Source organism: Cucurbita pepo, chromosome 8 (genome assembly GCF_057944985.1).
Source record: "Cucurbita pepo subsp. pepo isolate OVF chromosome 8, ASM5794498v1, whole genome shotgun sequence".
In the NCBI taxonomy this organism is placed as follows: Eukaryota; Viridiplantae; Streptophyta; class Magnoliopsida; order Cucurbitales; family Cucurbitaceae; genus Cucurbita; species Cucurbita pepo.
The window spans coordinates 2,975,026-2,991,997 of record NC_141805.1 but is presented as its reverse complement, the minus strand read 5'-3'; the positions used below and the strand labels follow the sequence as shown (position 1 = coordinate 2,991,997).

Here is a 16,972-nt window from a genome sequence, read left to right as displayed (position 1 = left end):
TTTCTGAATATCCTATACAAAAATTATAGAAAACAACATACAGAAATGTTGTAAAACTATAATTTACAAAGTTTTGTGCTTAGTTGAGTTTGACTGAAATAGTGCACCTTAGAGCTGTGTAATACTGGATTATAATTATTAGCACCAACTGCCCGTCTAGCTCAGTTGGTAGAGCGCAAGGCTCTTAACCTTGTGGTCGTGGGTTCGAGCCCCACGGTGGGCGGAGATTTTTTTGTCAGTTTTGGAATTTTTTATTTAAATAAAATATCAGTTCATTAGAAACATAAGTAATTTTCCATGCCACGAAATTCTGAAGAGACAAACATCTATGTTAGGTTAGATTGAGTGAAATATTTATGTAGTTGTGTTCCACAAAAACATTACTTGATTAGATAAAAATAGATTTCTGGTAGGTTTGAAAAATATTTCTAAAAAAGAACTTTTTAAGAGTAAGGTTGGGCTATTAGCTTTGCTTGGGTTGCTTGAGTTCACATCAATTTAAGTCTTCATAGATTGGAAAGGCTTACAAATTTAATTCATGACTATCAGATTAAATTGCCTCCCATGGTTTCATATTGGAAAATTCAGACATGTAAAACCATATTTATTTGTTTTAAAGGAAAAAAAAAAAACAAAAACAGTTTCTACAAACTGTTTTGGCCAGCATAATTAGGAAGCAACTCTAGGTTAGATTATAATATAAATACTTTTTGTGCGATTTACGATAGAACGTATTTAATTTCACTTATAGAAATACAAAAAAATGTACCTCCCACTCCCTACGATCTGGCCTAAATCTTTGGGTCTTTGGGTAGGCTTTGCAGGAACAACAACAATAGTTGCATGAAGCATGTGGAATTTCTTAGTACCGTCATTTGTGAAGTCCCTCCGAAGAATTTAATTAATCTTTTTTCTTTTTAAACAGAATTTTGTTGTCAAGTTTTAAAAGAATTCACATGAAAATATCTGAACAAAACTACCTTTTAAAAAAAAAAAATATATATTCTGTATTTGCTTTTTTGAAAGGGGAAAAAAAAAACAAAGTTAACTACTAGAAAGTAGAAAAGTAGAAGATAGGGAAAAGAAAGCATAATGTTTTAACCAAATCCACATCTAATTCTCTACACAAAAAGAAGAGCTACAAACCCTAATATAGCTTTTACACAAAGAAAACAAAGTACTGTGGGTATGAAAAGTGCGAACTTCAAAACCTAAATTCAGTTCCAAGTAGAAAAAGACAAGAAATAAATGAACACAAACCCAAATTTTTTGAAAAATCTCTCAAATCACATAGAGCATCATCATCATCAACCGTCCCTTGCTACAAAAGTCAGTAAATATATAATAATTATCCGATTGCTGATATCTCTTTTAATCACTTACTATTATTTTCCCGATTTATGTGTATCAAAAGGTCGATATTGTCAAAGAGGTCAAAATCGAACCTGTGTAAGAATCGACATCGACCACTGCCGTTGGAACTTGTCGACTTTCCAGTATTGGGGTAGCCAAAGTTACGTTTAATCTTAGCCAACAAATCAACTCAGTGAGGGTGCTGCCCATAGCTTTACTTTCTTGTCCACACTCGCAGTAGCCAAAACCAGTACTCTTTTACCTCCTGTTCCAAAACAACATATTTTTTTTTTATTGTAGATTTATCAACCACTCTCACCCAATAGGGTAAATTAGAAAAGCATAAAAGCATTTAAAAAGTTATAACACCAGCTAGCCGATATTGTTCTCTTTGGATTTTCCCTTTTGGACTTCCTCTCAAGGTTTTTAAAATGCATCTGCTAGAGGTTTCCACACCCTTATAAAAATGCTTCGTTCCCCTCTCCAACCTATGTGGGATCTCACAATCCACCTCCTTCGGGACCCAGCGTTCTCGCTGGCACTCGTTCCTCTCTTCAATCAATGTGGGATCTCACAATAGTCGTTTTCTTAAGATTTCGAATTCAATAATTAATATCTTTTGCTTTTGTACGACATTTAAGATATGGTCAATATGCGAAGTACAGTATCGTTTGATTGTCATCGTGAAACCAAAAGAATACATTTCTTTATAACTTTGTCTTTTATTCTCAAATCGCTATATATATATATATATATATATATATAGTGTTTATATTTTTGTAATTCTCTCGTTTTCTTACTTGTCAGATTATGAGATAATTAAGAAGAAATGGAAAGAAGATTTACCTGATGGGATAGGCTTGGGTGCCCACGATATCCATGTGATGTCACCTGCATTAGGAATTGAAGCTTAGTATAGTATCCGGTCATCTGAAGGTTTCAAGTTTCAAAGAAATGAACTCCATTATGGAAAATATAACTAATTTTTAACTTATATTTGAGAATGCACTAAAGCCTGTCTACGGTACTTAAAAGGATATATAATATCTATTAACACAATGTTCTTAACTAGAATGAAAAAAATATAGTAACTAGCAAAAAGGAACAACTCGTCCGGGTATATGTAAAACAACCTGACAGGCGACCGAAAATGGTAGGACTACCTATAACACAAGGCCTCGGATACTGTCACTTGATCAAGAAATCAGGTCATACTAACTAAAGTCTTCCGATCATAAATCCTGGATCTTTAGGTTGGTTCTTAAACTAAACTGATTCTTACTGACTGCTAGTAGTAGTCCTACGTTGGAGGGTTAAACCATTTTTTAACGTGTCGGTGAACACCGTACAAATTTTGAAATTTATTTTTTGTTAGTCGTACTGGAAAATGTTCCCAAACAAGCATTTTTTTGTAGATAGATGGTGCAAAGTAAAAGATTAGTTATACATACCATCATGAGCTTTCTCAGCTGTGTCCAAAACCTTTCCAGTTTCAACACATAACCACTGCAGTGTGGAACCATGTGTTACTGCTAGTATCTTCCCATCGGGAGATATATTGAGACGATCATAATACAAGGTTGCCCCATTTGAATCATGTAATGGAATTGGGAACACCTTGAGAGTTTTCGGGTCCTCGTCGAGATGGTACCGCACTTGAAAAACGAAAAGAATGAAATTATAGATAAAAGTAACATGTCAGTTGCTTAAAGTCATCTAGTTATCCAGGTTAACATGAAACCGAAAAACATCGCCAATCAATCAAGTCAAGTTTTTATTCAAGTAAGAAGTAGTAGCATCGTAGTTATAACAAAAACATGACTTATCATATGGCAAATTTTCAACTACAAATGTAAGATACAGATCATAGGTCAGTCGGTTAGAACTGTCCATGATGATGATATATGTGTTTATGTGCAACGCTAGCAGATATTGTCCTTTTTGGGTTTTCCCTATTGGGCTTCCCCTCACGGTTTTAAAAACGTGTTTGCTAGAGAGAGGTTTCCACACCCTTATAAAGAATGCATCGTTCTACTCCCAACCGACGTGGGATCTCACATTATGCATATGTATATCAATTGCAACATTAACTGACCTTACTTTTTGTATTTGTTTCAAGGGAAAAAGACAATAATTATCTCAACATGTCGTCGACGTGTATCAATTTTCACCATAAACTTTCAATTACTTCATCAATTGCACCACAAACTTTAAGTAAGCTTTGAAACTTTAACCATAAACTTAAGAAGTGTTGCAAATTTTCTCCTTCTAACAAGTCCTCGTTCAAAAATTTTCTAATGCACGTTGAATGAATTATATAAAGTATATGTATGACATAAAATTGATAAGATTTCAACGATGAAAAATATTGATATGAATCTACGTACCATTAATATTCCAAATTCTCATTGAACCATCCTTTGATGCAGTGATGATTTGCTCTGAGTTTGGAGTAAAACATAACCAAGTCACCGCACTCTTGACAACAGAAAGAAAATGTTAAGTGAGAATGAAGTTAAAATCATCAAGAAGATATATAAGTTTTCTATAAGATCAAACTAACTAAATCACGTTATGAATTTCACAAAATATCTGAACAACAACCTTGTGTCCTTTCAGCTGCATAACCCTCAGAACCTCCTTAACTGAACCATCTTTTGAGTAAACAACCTCCCATACCTGCCAAAAACAAATATATTAATGAAAAAAACGTAAAAGTGTGGCCTTATTGATTGAATATATACGTAAAATCAAGTATTCATAAAGAAATACTAATATTGTGATGGTAGTTACTTCTTTTCTAAGTAAAATGGAAATGGCTTCAATAAATTAAAATATGATATAATGAGCTAGAATGACTCTAACGTCAACTGTAATTCATATTCACTTAGGACGTAAGAACATATGATATCAGGCTCAAGGTGAGATCCCACATCAGTTGGGGAGGAGAACAAAATATTCTTTATAAGAGTGTGGAAGCCTCTCCCTAGTAGACATGTTTTAAAAACCTTGAGGGGAAGCCCGAAAGGAAAAGCCCAAAGAGGACGATATCCGTTAACAGTGTGCTTGGGCCGTTACAAATGGTATTAGAGTAAGACCCCAGGCAATGTCTCAGCGAGGAGACTGAGCCCCGAAGGGGGCGAACACAAGACAGTGTGCCAGCAAGGACGCTGGGTCCCAAAAGGGGGTGGATTGGGGGGTCCCACATTGATTAGAGAAGGGAACGAGTGCTAGCAAGGATGTTGGGGCCCGAAGGGGGGTGGATTGGGGGGTCCCACATTGATTAGAGAAGGGAACAAGTGCCAGCAAGGACGTTGGGACTCGAAGGGGGGTGGATTGTGAGACCCCACATCAGTTGAGAAGGAGAACGAAACATTCTTTATAAGGGCATGAAAACTTTTCCCTAGCAGACACGTTTTAAAAACCTTGAGGGGAAGCCTGGAAGGGAAAGTTCAAAGAGGATAATATCTGCTAGCGGTGGGCTAGGACCGTTACATAAAAGATGTCGCACCACATAGAATTGTATCTCAAACTTGTGCTTTGATAATTTTTCCTTCAAAGGTAGAGCTCAATTTTCCACTCTAAAATGAGATATAAACTTGTAGCCAAATCTAGAGAGAAGAAAATTCTCTAATATGCAAATGCCAGAATTAGTCACCTTCACATCTGCAGTAAAAGCAGCTGCCGCAATAAAACGCCCATTTGGTGACAAAGTAGCCATGGTATTTTTCAATTGATTTGTGTCGACATCACCCAACAGCTTTCCCGTTTTTGCATGCCAGAGTCTAATATCAGTTCCTATAAAACATTTTCTTATATAAGTACTTCTACATAAGACATAACTATGATGGAAAATGCAGAAAATCATTGAGCAGATTCGATCACACGTTTTAACATTTTCAATCATTTGATCATGATTTAGCACATTGGCAGAATAATATTTTTAGAGATTCTATTAGTACTCAAGTTTGAAAAACAGCATTCATGTTCCTCCAGAATTCTATGTATGACAAAGAACACATTCAACACTAATAATTTGTGGATCAATTTAACCACAACAATGATATAGATTTTTAAATCTCCAAAAACAGAAAGTTAGACAGACCATAAGGCGAATAAAAGAAAGTAAAACATTATTCACATGTCTTCTGCTTGATTGTTGCATGGACAATGTTAACGTACCTTCTGAACAAGAAGCTACAATTGTGCTCCCATCAGCACTGCCATAACTAGCAGTTGCACCTACTAAGGTCAGAACAGATTTTTTATCGTGCACCTTGTGATTTTCCCACTTGATTTCAGGAAGAGGGAGCTTAGTTTGCTGTTTGGTTTCATCTGAAGCTTTAGCTTTTTCTTCTCCATACATGTACAGAGAAGAACCAGAAAGACCTTGAGAAGATATAATGACTGAGGATGCATCATCACCAAATGCGACTGCAGTTGGATGACCTCCAGCAGGCACATTAATTCTCAAGAACCTGCAGAAATGTTAATGTCGTATAAATAATGAATTAAAATTCGAAGTATTCTTTATTAGTACTCAGAAAATATATACATACAATACAGATTTGGAAAATGGATTTACATACTTGAAACTTTTACTTGATGCATCATCCAGCTTAAATACCCTGATCATTCCATCACCACAGGCTGTTATAACAATATATCAGACAAGATCATGAATAAAGGAGGAGAAAAAAATCTTTAATAAATTATACTGAAATGCATTGAAATGAAACATTGATCAAACAATGTGTATTAATTATGATAATCCAGTTAGATAAATATTTTCATTTTAATGAATGGAAACTAAATTATACTTTCTACTTCCAGAAACGAAAAACAAAGCCCCGATCTGCTACAAATTTGGATGCCACAATTAAGAAATGAATTCCAACACCAATTATTGCGAAGTTCAGCAATAACAACAGGAAATAGAATAGAGTATCAGCTAAACTTTGTCTAAGAAAACAAAACCAAGGCACCAAAATTGACGACAGAAGTTGTTGGGCATGCAAAATAACAAGAAACATATCTGCAGCCTTCAAAGGTGAAAACATACTGGAAAAATAAGCCTCCGAATTGCATTAGGATGTAATACCATTGGAAAATATGTTAATAACAAGTGAGGATCAAAATTTGAAATGAGCATCTAGTATGAAGACACGATGCATGTGCTTGATATTAAACAAACATACCATGACACGTGCTCGATAGCAAATGAAACACATTGAATCCAGTTAATGAACTAGAAAAGTATACATACGCAAACTAGATATGTTTAGTCTAATAAAGGCTTGCTTGGAAAATGATTTTACTGAGGGAATTTAAGTTGAAAATTCTTGAGCCACGAGCATAAATAAAATGGAGGCGGGGGCCAAGATTCACATTCTAACAGTCTTAGTTAAATAGTTTTCCCCTTCCATCGCATGGCATATTAACAACGGCAGCAAGAGGTAATATCATACAGAAAAACCGTTTGAGATAGCAGGATGAACCACGTTACCAGTCGCTAAACTACTTCCATCTGAGGAAAAGCATAATCCAGTTACAGAATCTCCATGTCCTTTTAATGTATTCAAATCCAACGGATGATGCTTCTTGTTTGGATCCTACATTCGACAAGCAAAAGAGGATAAGCTGAGCGTAAGAGAAATATCAAAGCTGCTTCATATGAAGCTAGAAATTAATACTTTACTGCAACATTTCAATCCGAATACACCTTTATTTCTCTGCAGATGACATTAGGATTTAAAAAAAACCAAAAAACATGCTGACCGTCATACAGCTTCTGAATCTAAACAGATCAAATGCAAAAAGGAAATAAACAACGCCATTGAACTCAATATAGCCTTAAGCTCGAGGTAGTTCATAAACAGCTATCAATGAATGTTTTACTGAAATGTTAGCAGATTATCGTTATGATCCAGTAACAAGAAAGAGGAAGAACATTTTCGCGGAGGTCCCATGAAAAACCAGCAGAAAATCGTGATATGAATCTAGTACATTTCGTTAAACAAATAAGTTATGACTCAAAAACAATTAGATGGCGATCATTGGAAATAATTCGCACGTCTCCAGCACAATTAGATCAAATCGGCGATATGAACGATGATCCGTGAAGAATACAAAATCCATTCCGCCGTACATGCAGCTTCGAAACCTATCACAAGATGAAGCAGCTAGACCTAGATAATCTAAAACATCAATTACGCACTGAACGATACAGTACAAAATTACAAGAATTCCGTTCTCATTTCATGCAATTTATCATGAACCTTATCGGAGGAGTGAGAGTGAGATTTGTAGTGAGACTTCTTAGTCTGAAGCGGCTTTTGGTGCTTCTTCGGATCCGACGGAAGCTCTGGATGGGAAATGGTTTGGACTTCGGATCTTCGCTTGCTAAAGTAATTAATGAAGAAGACGGCGGCAATTAGGGCACCGAGAATCACTGAGATAACCGGAATCAGCAGAGCAGAATCCATTGGTAAACACGCAGAGATGCGGCAACGGAGACGAAGACGAAGAAATTGGTGATGGACTTGAGAAAGGATGGTTGGAGTAAGAGGGGACGTATATATAGAGGAAGGGAAAATGAAGATTATCTGGGAAACAAACGATCGAATAAACCGAAAATATTTTTTTAATTATATTACGAGTTTTTTATTTTTAAATTACGGTCTGATTTTTAAAAATAGAATTAAAAATTAAAATTAAGTAGTGTATTTTTTTTTTTTTTTAAAGATATTTGAATTTTTAATTACTTTTAATTATATATTTTTCTTTGAATTAAATTGCTTTTATTTCAAACAAATATCAAATATTCTAACAAAATAGGATTAGCACAAACAAATTAGTGTTTTTTTTTTTCTTTTTATATTTTAAAAAAATAAAATTTAGAGGTGATCGTAGATTTTTTTTTTTTTTTTTTTTTTGTAATAAAAAAAACCCGACAAAACAATGTTACGAGAAAGTAGGTCTATGCTTGAGCTCCGTAGAAAAGAAAGCAACGTAGACATTAGAACGTCAGTAAATCAGAAATTGTAAAAAATGGAAAATTTAGTTCGGTTTATTACCGTACCTTCTATTTTGGATTAAAATTTTTTTTTAAACGGTGAATATGTTGTGACTTGGAATTAAATGAAAGGATCTTATCGAGATCGATGAACAATGTTTTGAAGCGATTTTGAACGTGACAATATGATTTAACCGTTAAAATTTATCTACAAGTCCTTAATCCATGATGAACAGTGCAAAAAAAAAAAAAAAAAAAAAAAAAAAAAAAACTCGTGAATCTAAGATCATAGATTGTGTAATAAAAAAATCGGGTAAATTAGGATTATGCGTAACAAATACTGTTGAATCAACTCGAAAATTGTATGATGTGTATACTGATAATATAACATTCTTTAATCTTCTCTACGAAGGTAAAGAATGTTAATGCTATTTTTAAAATTTGATGAGTATTTTTTAAATATAGTACTAAAATTGGAGTATTTTTTAATTTTTTTGTTTAAATAGAAGGGTATTAATCATTAAAATTTTAAAGATATTTTTTAATTTTTTTAGTAAGAATATTTTTATGTTTTTTTTATTTAAGATAATTTAAGAATATTTTTTAAATAAATTACGAAGTATTTATATTAATTTAACTTTTTAATACATAAAAGAAAAAAATAATAATGAAAAATTTTATTTCATGCAAAAGTCAAGTACTAAAATATCTTAGAGCCCTTTATACTAAAAATAGAATAAATATAATAATTTAATCAATCCTCCCCCATATTAAAAACAAAGCATAATTAATTAATTAATTAATTAACCAAAATTAGGGAATAAAAATGTATTCTACAATATTTATTATTATTATTATTTTTTAAAAAGCTTTATTTATTTATTTTTTATTATTTGTTTATTTTTATAGAATAAAATGCTGTTTTATTGTCATGAATGACGACGATAATCTATAAATAGAAATTTCATATTAAATTCAATTGTTTTTTATTAGATAAAATTATGTATTATATAATATTATAAATTAATAGTAAATAAAACATATTTTAAAGGTAATTAATAATAATTTATATTTAATTGATAACTACATTTTTTTAGTTTATAAAGTTTCAATGCTAATTCAATTCATAATTTTTATTTTATTAAATTCAAAATATTTTCAAAATTTATAGTTAATTGTGTAATTAAAAAAAAAAAAGAAAAAAGAAAGCAAAAGATTATTATTATTATTATTATTATTATCTCCACTTTTTCGCCGTGGAATCCAGAAGGCCATCCCATCTTCTCCTCCGTCGAAATTCCGAGAAAGCGATACGCTAAATTCGATCCCTTCGCTCTTAAATTTGCAGTCTCCAAGAAAGCGAAACACTGAAGAACAAACACGAAAATCGTCAGAGTTTCAACCCATTTTCATTTTGATTTTCCTTTTTCTTTTTTCTTTCCCTAAAACTGGAGGAGCCCAGCTGATTATTGGGTCCTCCCAGATCACGACGAGGGCTCCGTCGGAAATCGCCGTCGGAACCGTTGTGATTTGGCTTCGTGAACTTTCCGGCGACCTATTTGGGATCTTTTTCCCGAGTTATGCATAGATCTGAACCCGCCATGGCTTGGAACGTCTTTAAGTTCTGTACGGCCTTGCGAGGTCTCGGTTCGATCATGATCCTTTTGGTTCTTGGAGTTGTCGGTGTCACCTATTACGCCGTCGTTTTGACGAACTATGGCCCCGCTCTCTACGACGGCGGCCTCGATTCTCTCATTGCTCTCGCCGTTTTGATCTCCTTCCATTGTTTGGTAAGCTTCGCCTCAATTCGTTTGAATTTTCATTTGTATTTCTCTGTTTGGAATTTGTAATTGCCTGATTGTTGTTCTTGTGCTGCTTTATAAATAACATAGCGCCTTGTTTGGCTTGTTCTCTGTCGTTTTTTCCCCCATTTTTACAATCTCTGTCGGACTAAATTTTACCGTCAATTTGTCTTTATTTATCTCGAATTCTCTCAGTTAAACATTTCTTAATCTGGAGTGTTCATTTGTGTGGTAAAGATCAAATTCATCATTCTCTTATCTAAAATTGCTTGTTCCTGTGGAAATTGGAATAATCTTTGATAATATTTCATTATTCTGTTAAGTTTTGTGGATTGAAATTAGTGAATGAAGGGATTAGATTTGAAGGAGTTGTTTGATTCTTAGATTTTGATTGAGGAGATATGAAAGGATTTGATGTTATGCAGTTGGTGATGCTGTTATGGAGTTACTTCTCTGTTGTTTTGACTGATCCGGGTTATGTACCGACCAATTGGAGGCCTGCTTTTGATGAAGAACGAGCAGAAGGCGACCCGTTGAATACAATGGAGTTTAGTATTTTGCATCCCGAGCTATCGAATCAAAGAATACGATATTGTCGAAAATGCAATCACTTGAAACCACCCCGCTGCCATCATTGTTCTGTTTGTGAGTAGTGCATTTGTTTGTTACTTCATATTTGTATGTTAAGTTATTGTATAGTCTTGCGCTGTCGACTATTTCGATGCGAGATTTACATTGTTCTTTGTTTAGGTGGGCGATGCGTATTGAAGATGGATCATCACTGCGTGTGGGTCGTTAATTGTGTAGGAGCTTTGAATTACAAATACTTCCTTCTGTTTCTGGTATGTTTATTGCACTCGGAATTTGAAAAGATTTTTACGTTTTTTCAGCATTGAAATATTCTTTCTGATGGCTGGGCAATGTTATTTCATTATCTAAGCACTTTATTAGTGAAATATGAGACTACTGTTAGCAGATATTGTCCTCTTTGGGCTTCTCCTTAAGGTTTTTAGAATTGTGAGGTTGACGGTGATACATAACGGGCTAAAACGGACAATATCTGCTAGTGTAGGTTCGTATTTGTTACAAATGGTATCAGAGCCAAATACCGGGCAGTGTGCTAGCGAGGACGTTTGATCTTGAAAGGGGGGGTGGATTGTGAGATCCCACATTGATTGGAGAGAGGAATGAGTGCTAGCGAGGATGTTGGTCCCGAAGGGGAGGATTATGAGATCCCACATTGATTGGAGAGGGGAACGAGTGCCAACAAGGATGCTGGGCCCTGAAGGGGTGGATTGTAAGATCCCACATCAGTTGGAGAGGAGAACGAAACATTCTTTATAAAGGTGTGGAAACCTCTCCTTAGCAGCCGTGTTTTAAAAACCTTGAGGGGAAGCTTGAAAGGTTCTATAGAGGACAATATCTGCTAGCGGTGGGCTTGAGCTGTTACAAATACGATGCTAGAAATGGCGATTGGCTCAAGTAAAACGTGTCGATAATACGAAATACTAGAAATGGTGAGGTCTGATCCAACAACTGTCTTTCTTCTATTACAACGAAATGTTCTTTAAGTTCAGATTATGATTTTTCAGTTTCGACCGATCTCGACTTTTCTTGATATCTAGAAAGACGACATTTAGTATTATCATTTCTTAATCTTTGTTCAATTCCCTTGCAGCTGTACACTTTTTTAGAGACGAGTCTCGTGACTTTGTCGTTGCTACCGCACTTTATCACATTTTTCAGTGAAGGAGAGATACCCGGAACCCCTAGTACCCTTGCCACGACCTTTATCACCTTTGGTAAGCTTAACAAGCATTCTCTAAACCCGTCAACTATTAGCTTTTTACGAGCTCGTGACTATCGCTTATTTGTTCAGTCTTAAATCTGGCATTCGCATTGAGCGTTATGGGGTTCTTGATCATGCACATATCTTTGGTGGCTGCAAATACTACAACAATTGAGGTATTGTCTTTTTGTACACTTAATTTGGGACATAGAAATATCCGAAAACCGAAATTTCGTCATCGGCTTCTCGTATGTTGAAACCAGGATGATTTGGATACTTCTAAATGCTAATGAAAACGTTTAAATCCAGGCTTATGAGAAGAAAACGACACCTAAATGGCGATACGACCTTGGTCGGAGGAGAAACTTTGAACAGGTTCGTTAAACATTTTGAGTCATTTCAAAAAGTTAGAACCGTACATCGCTAGCGATCTGATGTTCTGAAACTGCGTATATAGGTGTTCGGTATGGACAAGCGCTACTGGTTGATCCCAGCTTATTCAGAAGAAGATTTACGACGAATGCCAGCACTCCAAGGTCTCGAATACCCGTCGAAGCCCGAGTTAGAATCACAAGAGTTCTAGGAAGCCCTCAAGCAAACCCACGTAACTTAGTCGTCGTGCAAGGGAAATATGGAGTTCCCAGCCAAACCGAACACGATCCTCAACCTAATTCTAGCGCAACAACATTCGATCTCACACACGATAGAAAGGGAGAGGGGGAGAGGCATCTAACAATGAAGAAAATCGACAGGCAGAACGTGAACAGGTTTTAAGGTAGTCGGGTTAGCTTGAGCTCAATACTTGTTCTAAAATAACATATTTTCGGGACGGTCGGTCGGTCGGTCGGAGAACCTCGAGAATTGGCGAAAATGGCAATGTTTCCAAATGTGCAAGATGCTTTTCCCTGTAATCCTTTGTTTCTATAGTTGTTGATACCACGGGTGACCGGACAATCTCTGAGCCAGCATTCGGTTCTGATCCGATTTTCGACTTAGGAAAATTAAAAAAAAAAAAAAAAAAAAAAAAAAAAAAAAAAAAACATTTTTAAATCTAATAGAAAAAAGAAATTTTCTAATTTATTTATTTATTCATATTTAAAATAAAATAAAAATAATCTGAACAAAAGAAAAAGTTGTACTTTAACCTGAAGGGCCTCGAAAGTGGTAAATTGCGCATATGCCCAAATTGTAGGAAAGAAAAATTTTCAAATATGCCCTCAGAAAGAACAATTATATCAAATTTGGCCCACCTGATGTTTACCCCTATAAAGGAGGTGCCGGAAAGGAATTTGGGAAAGAAATGAGACCCTGCAATTGTCAAATCTGGTCCTCCATGCTCACCAGTAGCTACCTACTGGCTACTATTTCGCCTATTAATTTCAAGCAATTAATGAGTTTATTGGATTTAGAACACGTGTTATTATTGTTGAGGGGAACGTGGTGTTAGGTCGAGGGAGGGACAGGAGAACAAAATATTCTTCATAAAATTGCGACCGACAGCAATATATAACGGGCTAATCAAGCGAAGTCACTAGGCGGTTTGCTAGCAAGGACACTGGCCCACAAGAGAGTAGATAGTGGGATCCCACATCACCAGGCGGTACCCAACGAGAACACTGGCCCATAAAATAGTAGATAGTGGGATTCAGGCGGTGCGTTAGCAAGGACACTGGCTCACAAGAGAGTAGATAAGTAGGATCCCACATCACCAGTGGTGCACTAGCGAGGACACTGGGCCACAAGAGAGTGGATAAGTGGGATAGCGAGGTCACTGGCCTCCAAGAGAGTGGATAGTGGAATCCCACATCACTAGACGGTGTGTCAGCGAGAACACTCGTCTCAAAAGAGTGGATAATGAGATCTCATATGGGTTGGAGATGAGAGGTTTAGATTCTAATGGTTTCTATTTCAAAATCGTATATACATGTAATTTACATTCATGAACCTTCTTTATTTAATAAAAGAAAAAGAAATAGAAAAAAAAGAGTAAAAAACTATCCCTCTCCTTCACGTCTCTACCACGCTGCCTTGCCCATCAAGACTTCATTCACGAAACACGTGTTCCTCTCCAGAACGTAGGTCGACACGTTTGATCCAACGGCCACCCTTCGCCGCCGAGTTCGAACCGACACCACCACCGCCACCGCCACCGGGGCTTCCAATATGAGCAATTTCCAATCCTTTACCGACCGGCAAAAAAACCGACTTAACGACACGTGTCCCTCTCCTAAGCACTCCCTGCCATCTAAACCCCAAGACGTTACCGTTTCGTTCCCATGCATTTTTACATACCAAAACTGCCCCTCTCTCACTCGGCTTCGCTTCCCTCAAAACCCTAACGAAATCCTTCCCCTTACAATCCGCTACTAGAAAATCCACCGCCGCTATCATCTCCGCCAACGCCTCCACATCTCCGACCACCACTTCCAGCGGCGATTCAACTCCAGCCTCCCTTATCGCCTTCACGTACTTCGATCTCGCCCGTTCGTCTGCAACGATGCAGAGATGCCGCCCGCCGGTGTGACCTGCAGCGATTGCAAGTCCGACGCTCGTGGCTACCGGACCGCCGTCCGACCAAGTCTCGACGATCAGCTTCGCGTTCCAACCGGCGGCCATGGCGGAGAGAAGCTCCGGGACGCCGAATTCGCCGAAAATCTCGCACTGCAACAAATTAAAAAAAAAAAAAAGTAATTAGATCTGATTTAAATCTTTTATTTCATAGAAATTGAACGCAAAATCGAAATAAACTTACGGATTTGACTGTGTCCATATACGCTTTGGAAGCTCTCTCCGGTGACCAAACGAGCTTCATAATTTCTCAACTTTTTTTTTTTTTTTTTTTTTTTCCGTTCGGTTCAGAGAAAAATGGCGTTTGGGGATTTTTTATGGACTTATAAATATATATATATATATATATATATATATATATATATATATATATATATATATATATATATATAGAAAGAGAGAATTATGGTAGTGGGAGTTGACATTTGCACTACAGGCGATGAACCTAAAATTATTGTATTTATTTTGTTTATTTATTTATTTATTTATTTGTTGGAATTTTCTTGCTAAGGGTTTATTGACATATTTTGACTTTTACGGTATAAAAATATAGCGAGTTTGGATTTTTTTAAAAAAATTAATTTAAATTTTATTTTTCAAAAAGGTATTGTCAGTTGAACGTAATTCTTCCACAAACCAACCTAAATTTACTTTTAAAAAATTATAATTAAAAAAAAAATATATATATATATATATATATATCTATATATATATATATATATATATATATATATATATATATATATATATATAATAATGAAGAAAAAAAGCTTTTAACTATCCAAAATAACTTATTAAAAATATTTTCCAATGTAATGAGAGAAAATAAATAAATAAATAAATAAAAATAATCATTTTCTTAACAAGTCAAATATACCCTTAAAATTTTGAATTTATTGAATTAAAACACTAAACTTAAATTAATCGTTAAATAGTTCTTTGGCATTATTTAATTTTTTTTTACTATGGTCGAAAGATGTATTTTATTAATATAGTTAGTAATTATAAAAAAAAATTTAATATTTTTTAATCATAATTAATATAGTTTCGATTTTGACTATAGTCAACTTTTTCCTACCCGATAGTTGTATGTTGTAAGCCGTTGTGGTTGTTTTTTTGCTTACATCACATATAATACCAATTTCAATCTCTCAAATCTTGCTCTCAAAACTCTCTCTCTCTCGAAATCTCTCGGCTCCCGTTTTCTAAAACTTTCTTCTTGAATCGGGACCAGAGACTTGAACATGCTTCGCTTGACCGTAGGCGACGCAAAAACGAACTGACTTAACTTACTTGTTGCTCCCGTTTTCTAAAACTTTTTTCTTGAATCGGGACCAGAGACTCGAAACATGCATCGTTTGATCGTAGGCGACGCAAGAATGAATTGACTTAACTCACTTGTTGCTAGTAAGTGAATGTCGCACAATTACAAGTTCGTCACTGTGACAAGTGGGCATTCAATCGTTTATAATTAATAAAATATTCATTCAATAAATAAGAATATTAGACTTGGTCTTAGTTTCCTAAATTAACTTTAAATTTTTTGGAATATAAATCCAATAGAATAAATTAATATTAAAAAAAAAAAATTGAAAACTTGTTTTTGTTTCTGAATAAAACTCAAAAAAGAAATTAAAAAAAATTAAAAAATTAAAAAATTAAAAATAAAACAAAGGACAAGTCAAACATGTCTCTCCTTCGCAGTACAAAACAACTCATAACCGTTCTCCAAACTCCCAAAAAGTCCTCCCCAAAAAAAAAAAAAAAAAAAAAAAAAAAAAAAAAAACCACAATGTTCCAAAATTATTAACAAAACAAATAACAAATCCAACAACTTCATGTTTTTTTTAAGGTAATAGATAAGCTCTAATTTTATAATACATTAATTAATTTCATGTCCCCTAATTTTTATTTTTGAATTAAAATTATTACTGACTAATTTTTTTTTCTCCGATCGTTTACTGATCAAACATTCGTAACGTCGAGCTATCGGAATCATCAAATCGACTTCTATAATTAGAACAAGTCAACTTTAGTTCTGTTTTTTTCGCTCGAGAATAAATTAAAAAAAAACCCATTATTTTAGCTGTTCGTAGATTTTTTATTTTCATATACGTAAATCGAGAAAAGACCCTAATCTATAAACTAAGAGCCACACCCCCACCACGTATTTTTCTAATACGAACTATAATCTAAAGATGTTAAAATAACGTATGATGATTTGTTTTATTTGTAACGCATTGGACTTTGAGTTATAATTTATAAGCAAGTTGGTTGGAATTTAGTGAGCCAAATGTTGCTATCTATGAGTCATTTGTTGAGTTATGTAATTTTATAAGGCCTTTTGCAACTGATAAGCTGTTGTCTTAGTTATCTCTTTAGACTTTTTCATATAAAATATTTTGGCTAATTTGGAGCCACCATTGATGAAATTGACAAATAATG

At 34.8% G+C, this 16,972-nt stretch overlaps 3 protein-coding genes and 1 non-coding gene across 5 annotated transcripts; 2 read left to right on the top strand and 2 right to left on the bottom strand.

Annotated features, from left to right (window-relative positions):
- Positions 1-150: 150 nt before the first annotated feature.
- Positions 151-223, top strand: TRNAK-CUU (transfer RNA lysine (anticodon CUU)). The gene has a single exon. It is a non-coding gene; the product is annotated as a tRNA-Lys (tRNA).
- Positions 224-1,245: 1,022 nt separating this feature from the next.
- LOC111800760 (uncharacterized) lies at positions 1,246-7,922 on the bottom strand. 2 transcript variants are annotated; one of them, XR_002816017.2, is made up of 11 exons: positions 7,632-7,922; positions 6,860-6,965; positions 5,943-6,003; positions 5,536-5,831; positions 5,012-5,151; positions 3,958-4,032; positions 3,741-3,831; positions 2,805-3,008; positions 2,200-2,244; positions 1,446-1,618; positions 1,246-1,321 (listed from the first exon to the last, which is right to left on the bottom strand). XR_002816017.2 is itself a non-coding variant. In XM_023684594.2 (10 exons), the coding sequence occupies exons 1-10, from the start codon at positions 7,836-7,838 to the stop codon at positions 1,539-1,541; spliced, it is 1,305 nt and encodes a 434-aa protein (XP_023540362.1). In that variant the 5' UTR covers positions 7,839-7,922; the 3' UTR covers positions 1,246-1,538. The 2 variants fall into 2 exon arrangements, 1 of the variants encoding a protein (XP_023540362.1); XM_023684594.2 differs by having other exon boundaries at positions 1,246-1,618.
- A 1,740-nt stretch (positions 7,923-9,662) lies between these two features.
- Positions 9,663-12,927, top strand: LOC111801160 (putative protein S-acyltransferase 14). Its single transcript, XM_023685156.2, has 7 exons — positions 9,663-10,158; positions 10,596-10,815; positions 10,921-11,012; positions 11,849-11,972; positions 12,050-12,135; positions 12,269-12,334; positions 12,417-12,927. The coding sequence occupies exons 1-7, from the start codon at positions 9,949-9,951 to the stop codon at positions 12,540-12,542; spliced, it is 924 nt and encodes a 307-aa protein (XP_023540924.2). The 5' UTR covers positions 9,663-9,948; the 3' UTR covers positions 12,543-12,927.
- A 953-nt stretch (positions 12,928-13,880) lies between these two features.
- LOC111801162 (uncharacterized) lies at positions 13,881-14,872 on the bottom strand. The gene is made up of 2 exons (XM_023685157.2): positions 14,712-14,872; positions 13,881-14,620 (listed from the first exon to the last, which is right to left on the bottom strand). Exons 1-2 carry the CDS (start codon positions 14,769-14,771, stop codon positions 14,003-14,005), a joined length of 678 nt encoding a protein of 225 aa, XP_023540925.1. The 5' UTR covers positions 14,772-14,872; the 3' UTR covers positions 13,881-14,002.
- Between the last annotated feature and the right edge of the window lie 2,100 nt (positions 14,873-16,972).

Bases quoted from the DNA above. Each gene is read 5' to 3' on its own strand.
- LOC111800760 (XM_023684594.2), bottom strand. From the start codon at position 7,838: ATGGATTCTGCTCTGCTGATTCCGGTTATCTCAGTGATTCTCGGTGCC. The intron at 6,966-7,631 runs GTTCATGATAAA...TGTCGAATGTAG, and splicing joins ACTCTCACTCCTCCGATAAG to GATCCAAACAAGAAGCATCA. The intron at 4,033-5,011 runs GTGACTAATTCT...TGTTTTTGGCAG, and splicing joins CTTTTACTGCAGATGTGAAG to GTATGGGAGGTTGTTTACTC.
- LOC111801160 (XM_023685156.2), top strand. From the start codon at position 9,949: ATGCATAGATCTGAACCCGCCATGGCTTGGAACGTCTTTAAGTTCTGT. The intron at 10,159-10,595 runs GTAAGCTTCGCC...GATGTTATGCAG, and splicing joins TGATCTCCTTCCATTGTTTG to TTGGTGATGCTGTTATGGAG. The intron at 11,013-11,848 runs GTATGTTTATTG...ATTCCCTTGCAG, and splicing joins AATACTTCCTTCTGTTTCTG to CTGTACACTTTTTTAGAGAC.
- LOC111801162 (XM_023685157.2), bottom strand. From the start codon at position 14,771: ATGAAGCTCGTTTGGTCACCGGAGAGAGCTTCCAAAGCGTATATGGAC. The intron at 14,621-14,711 runs GTAAGTTTATTT...AATTTGTTGCAG, and splicing joins ATATGGACACAGTCAAATCC to TGCGAGATTTTCGGCGAATT.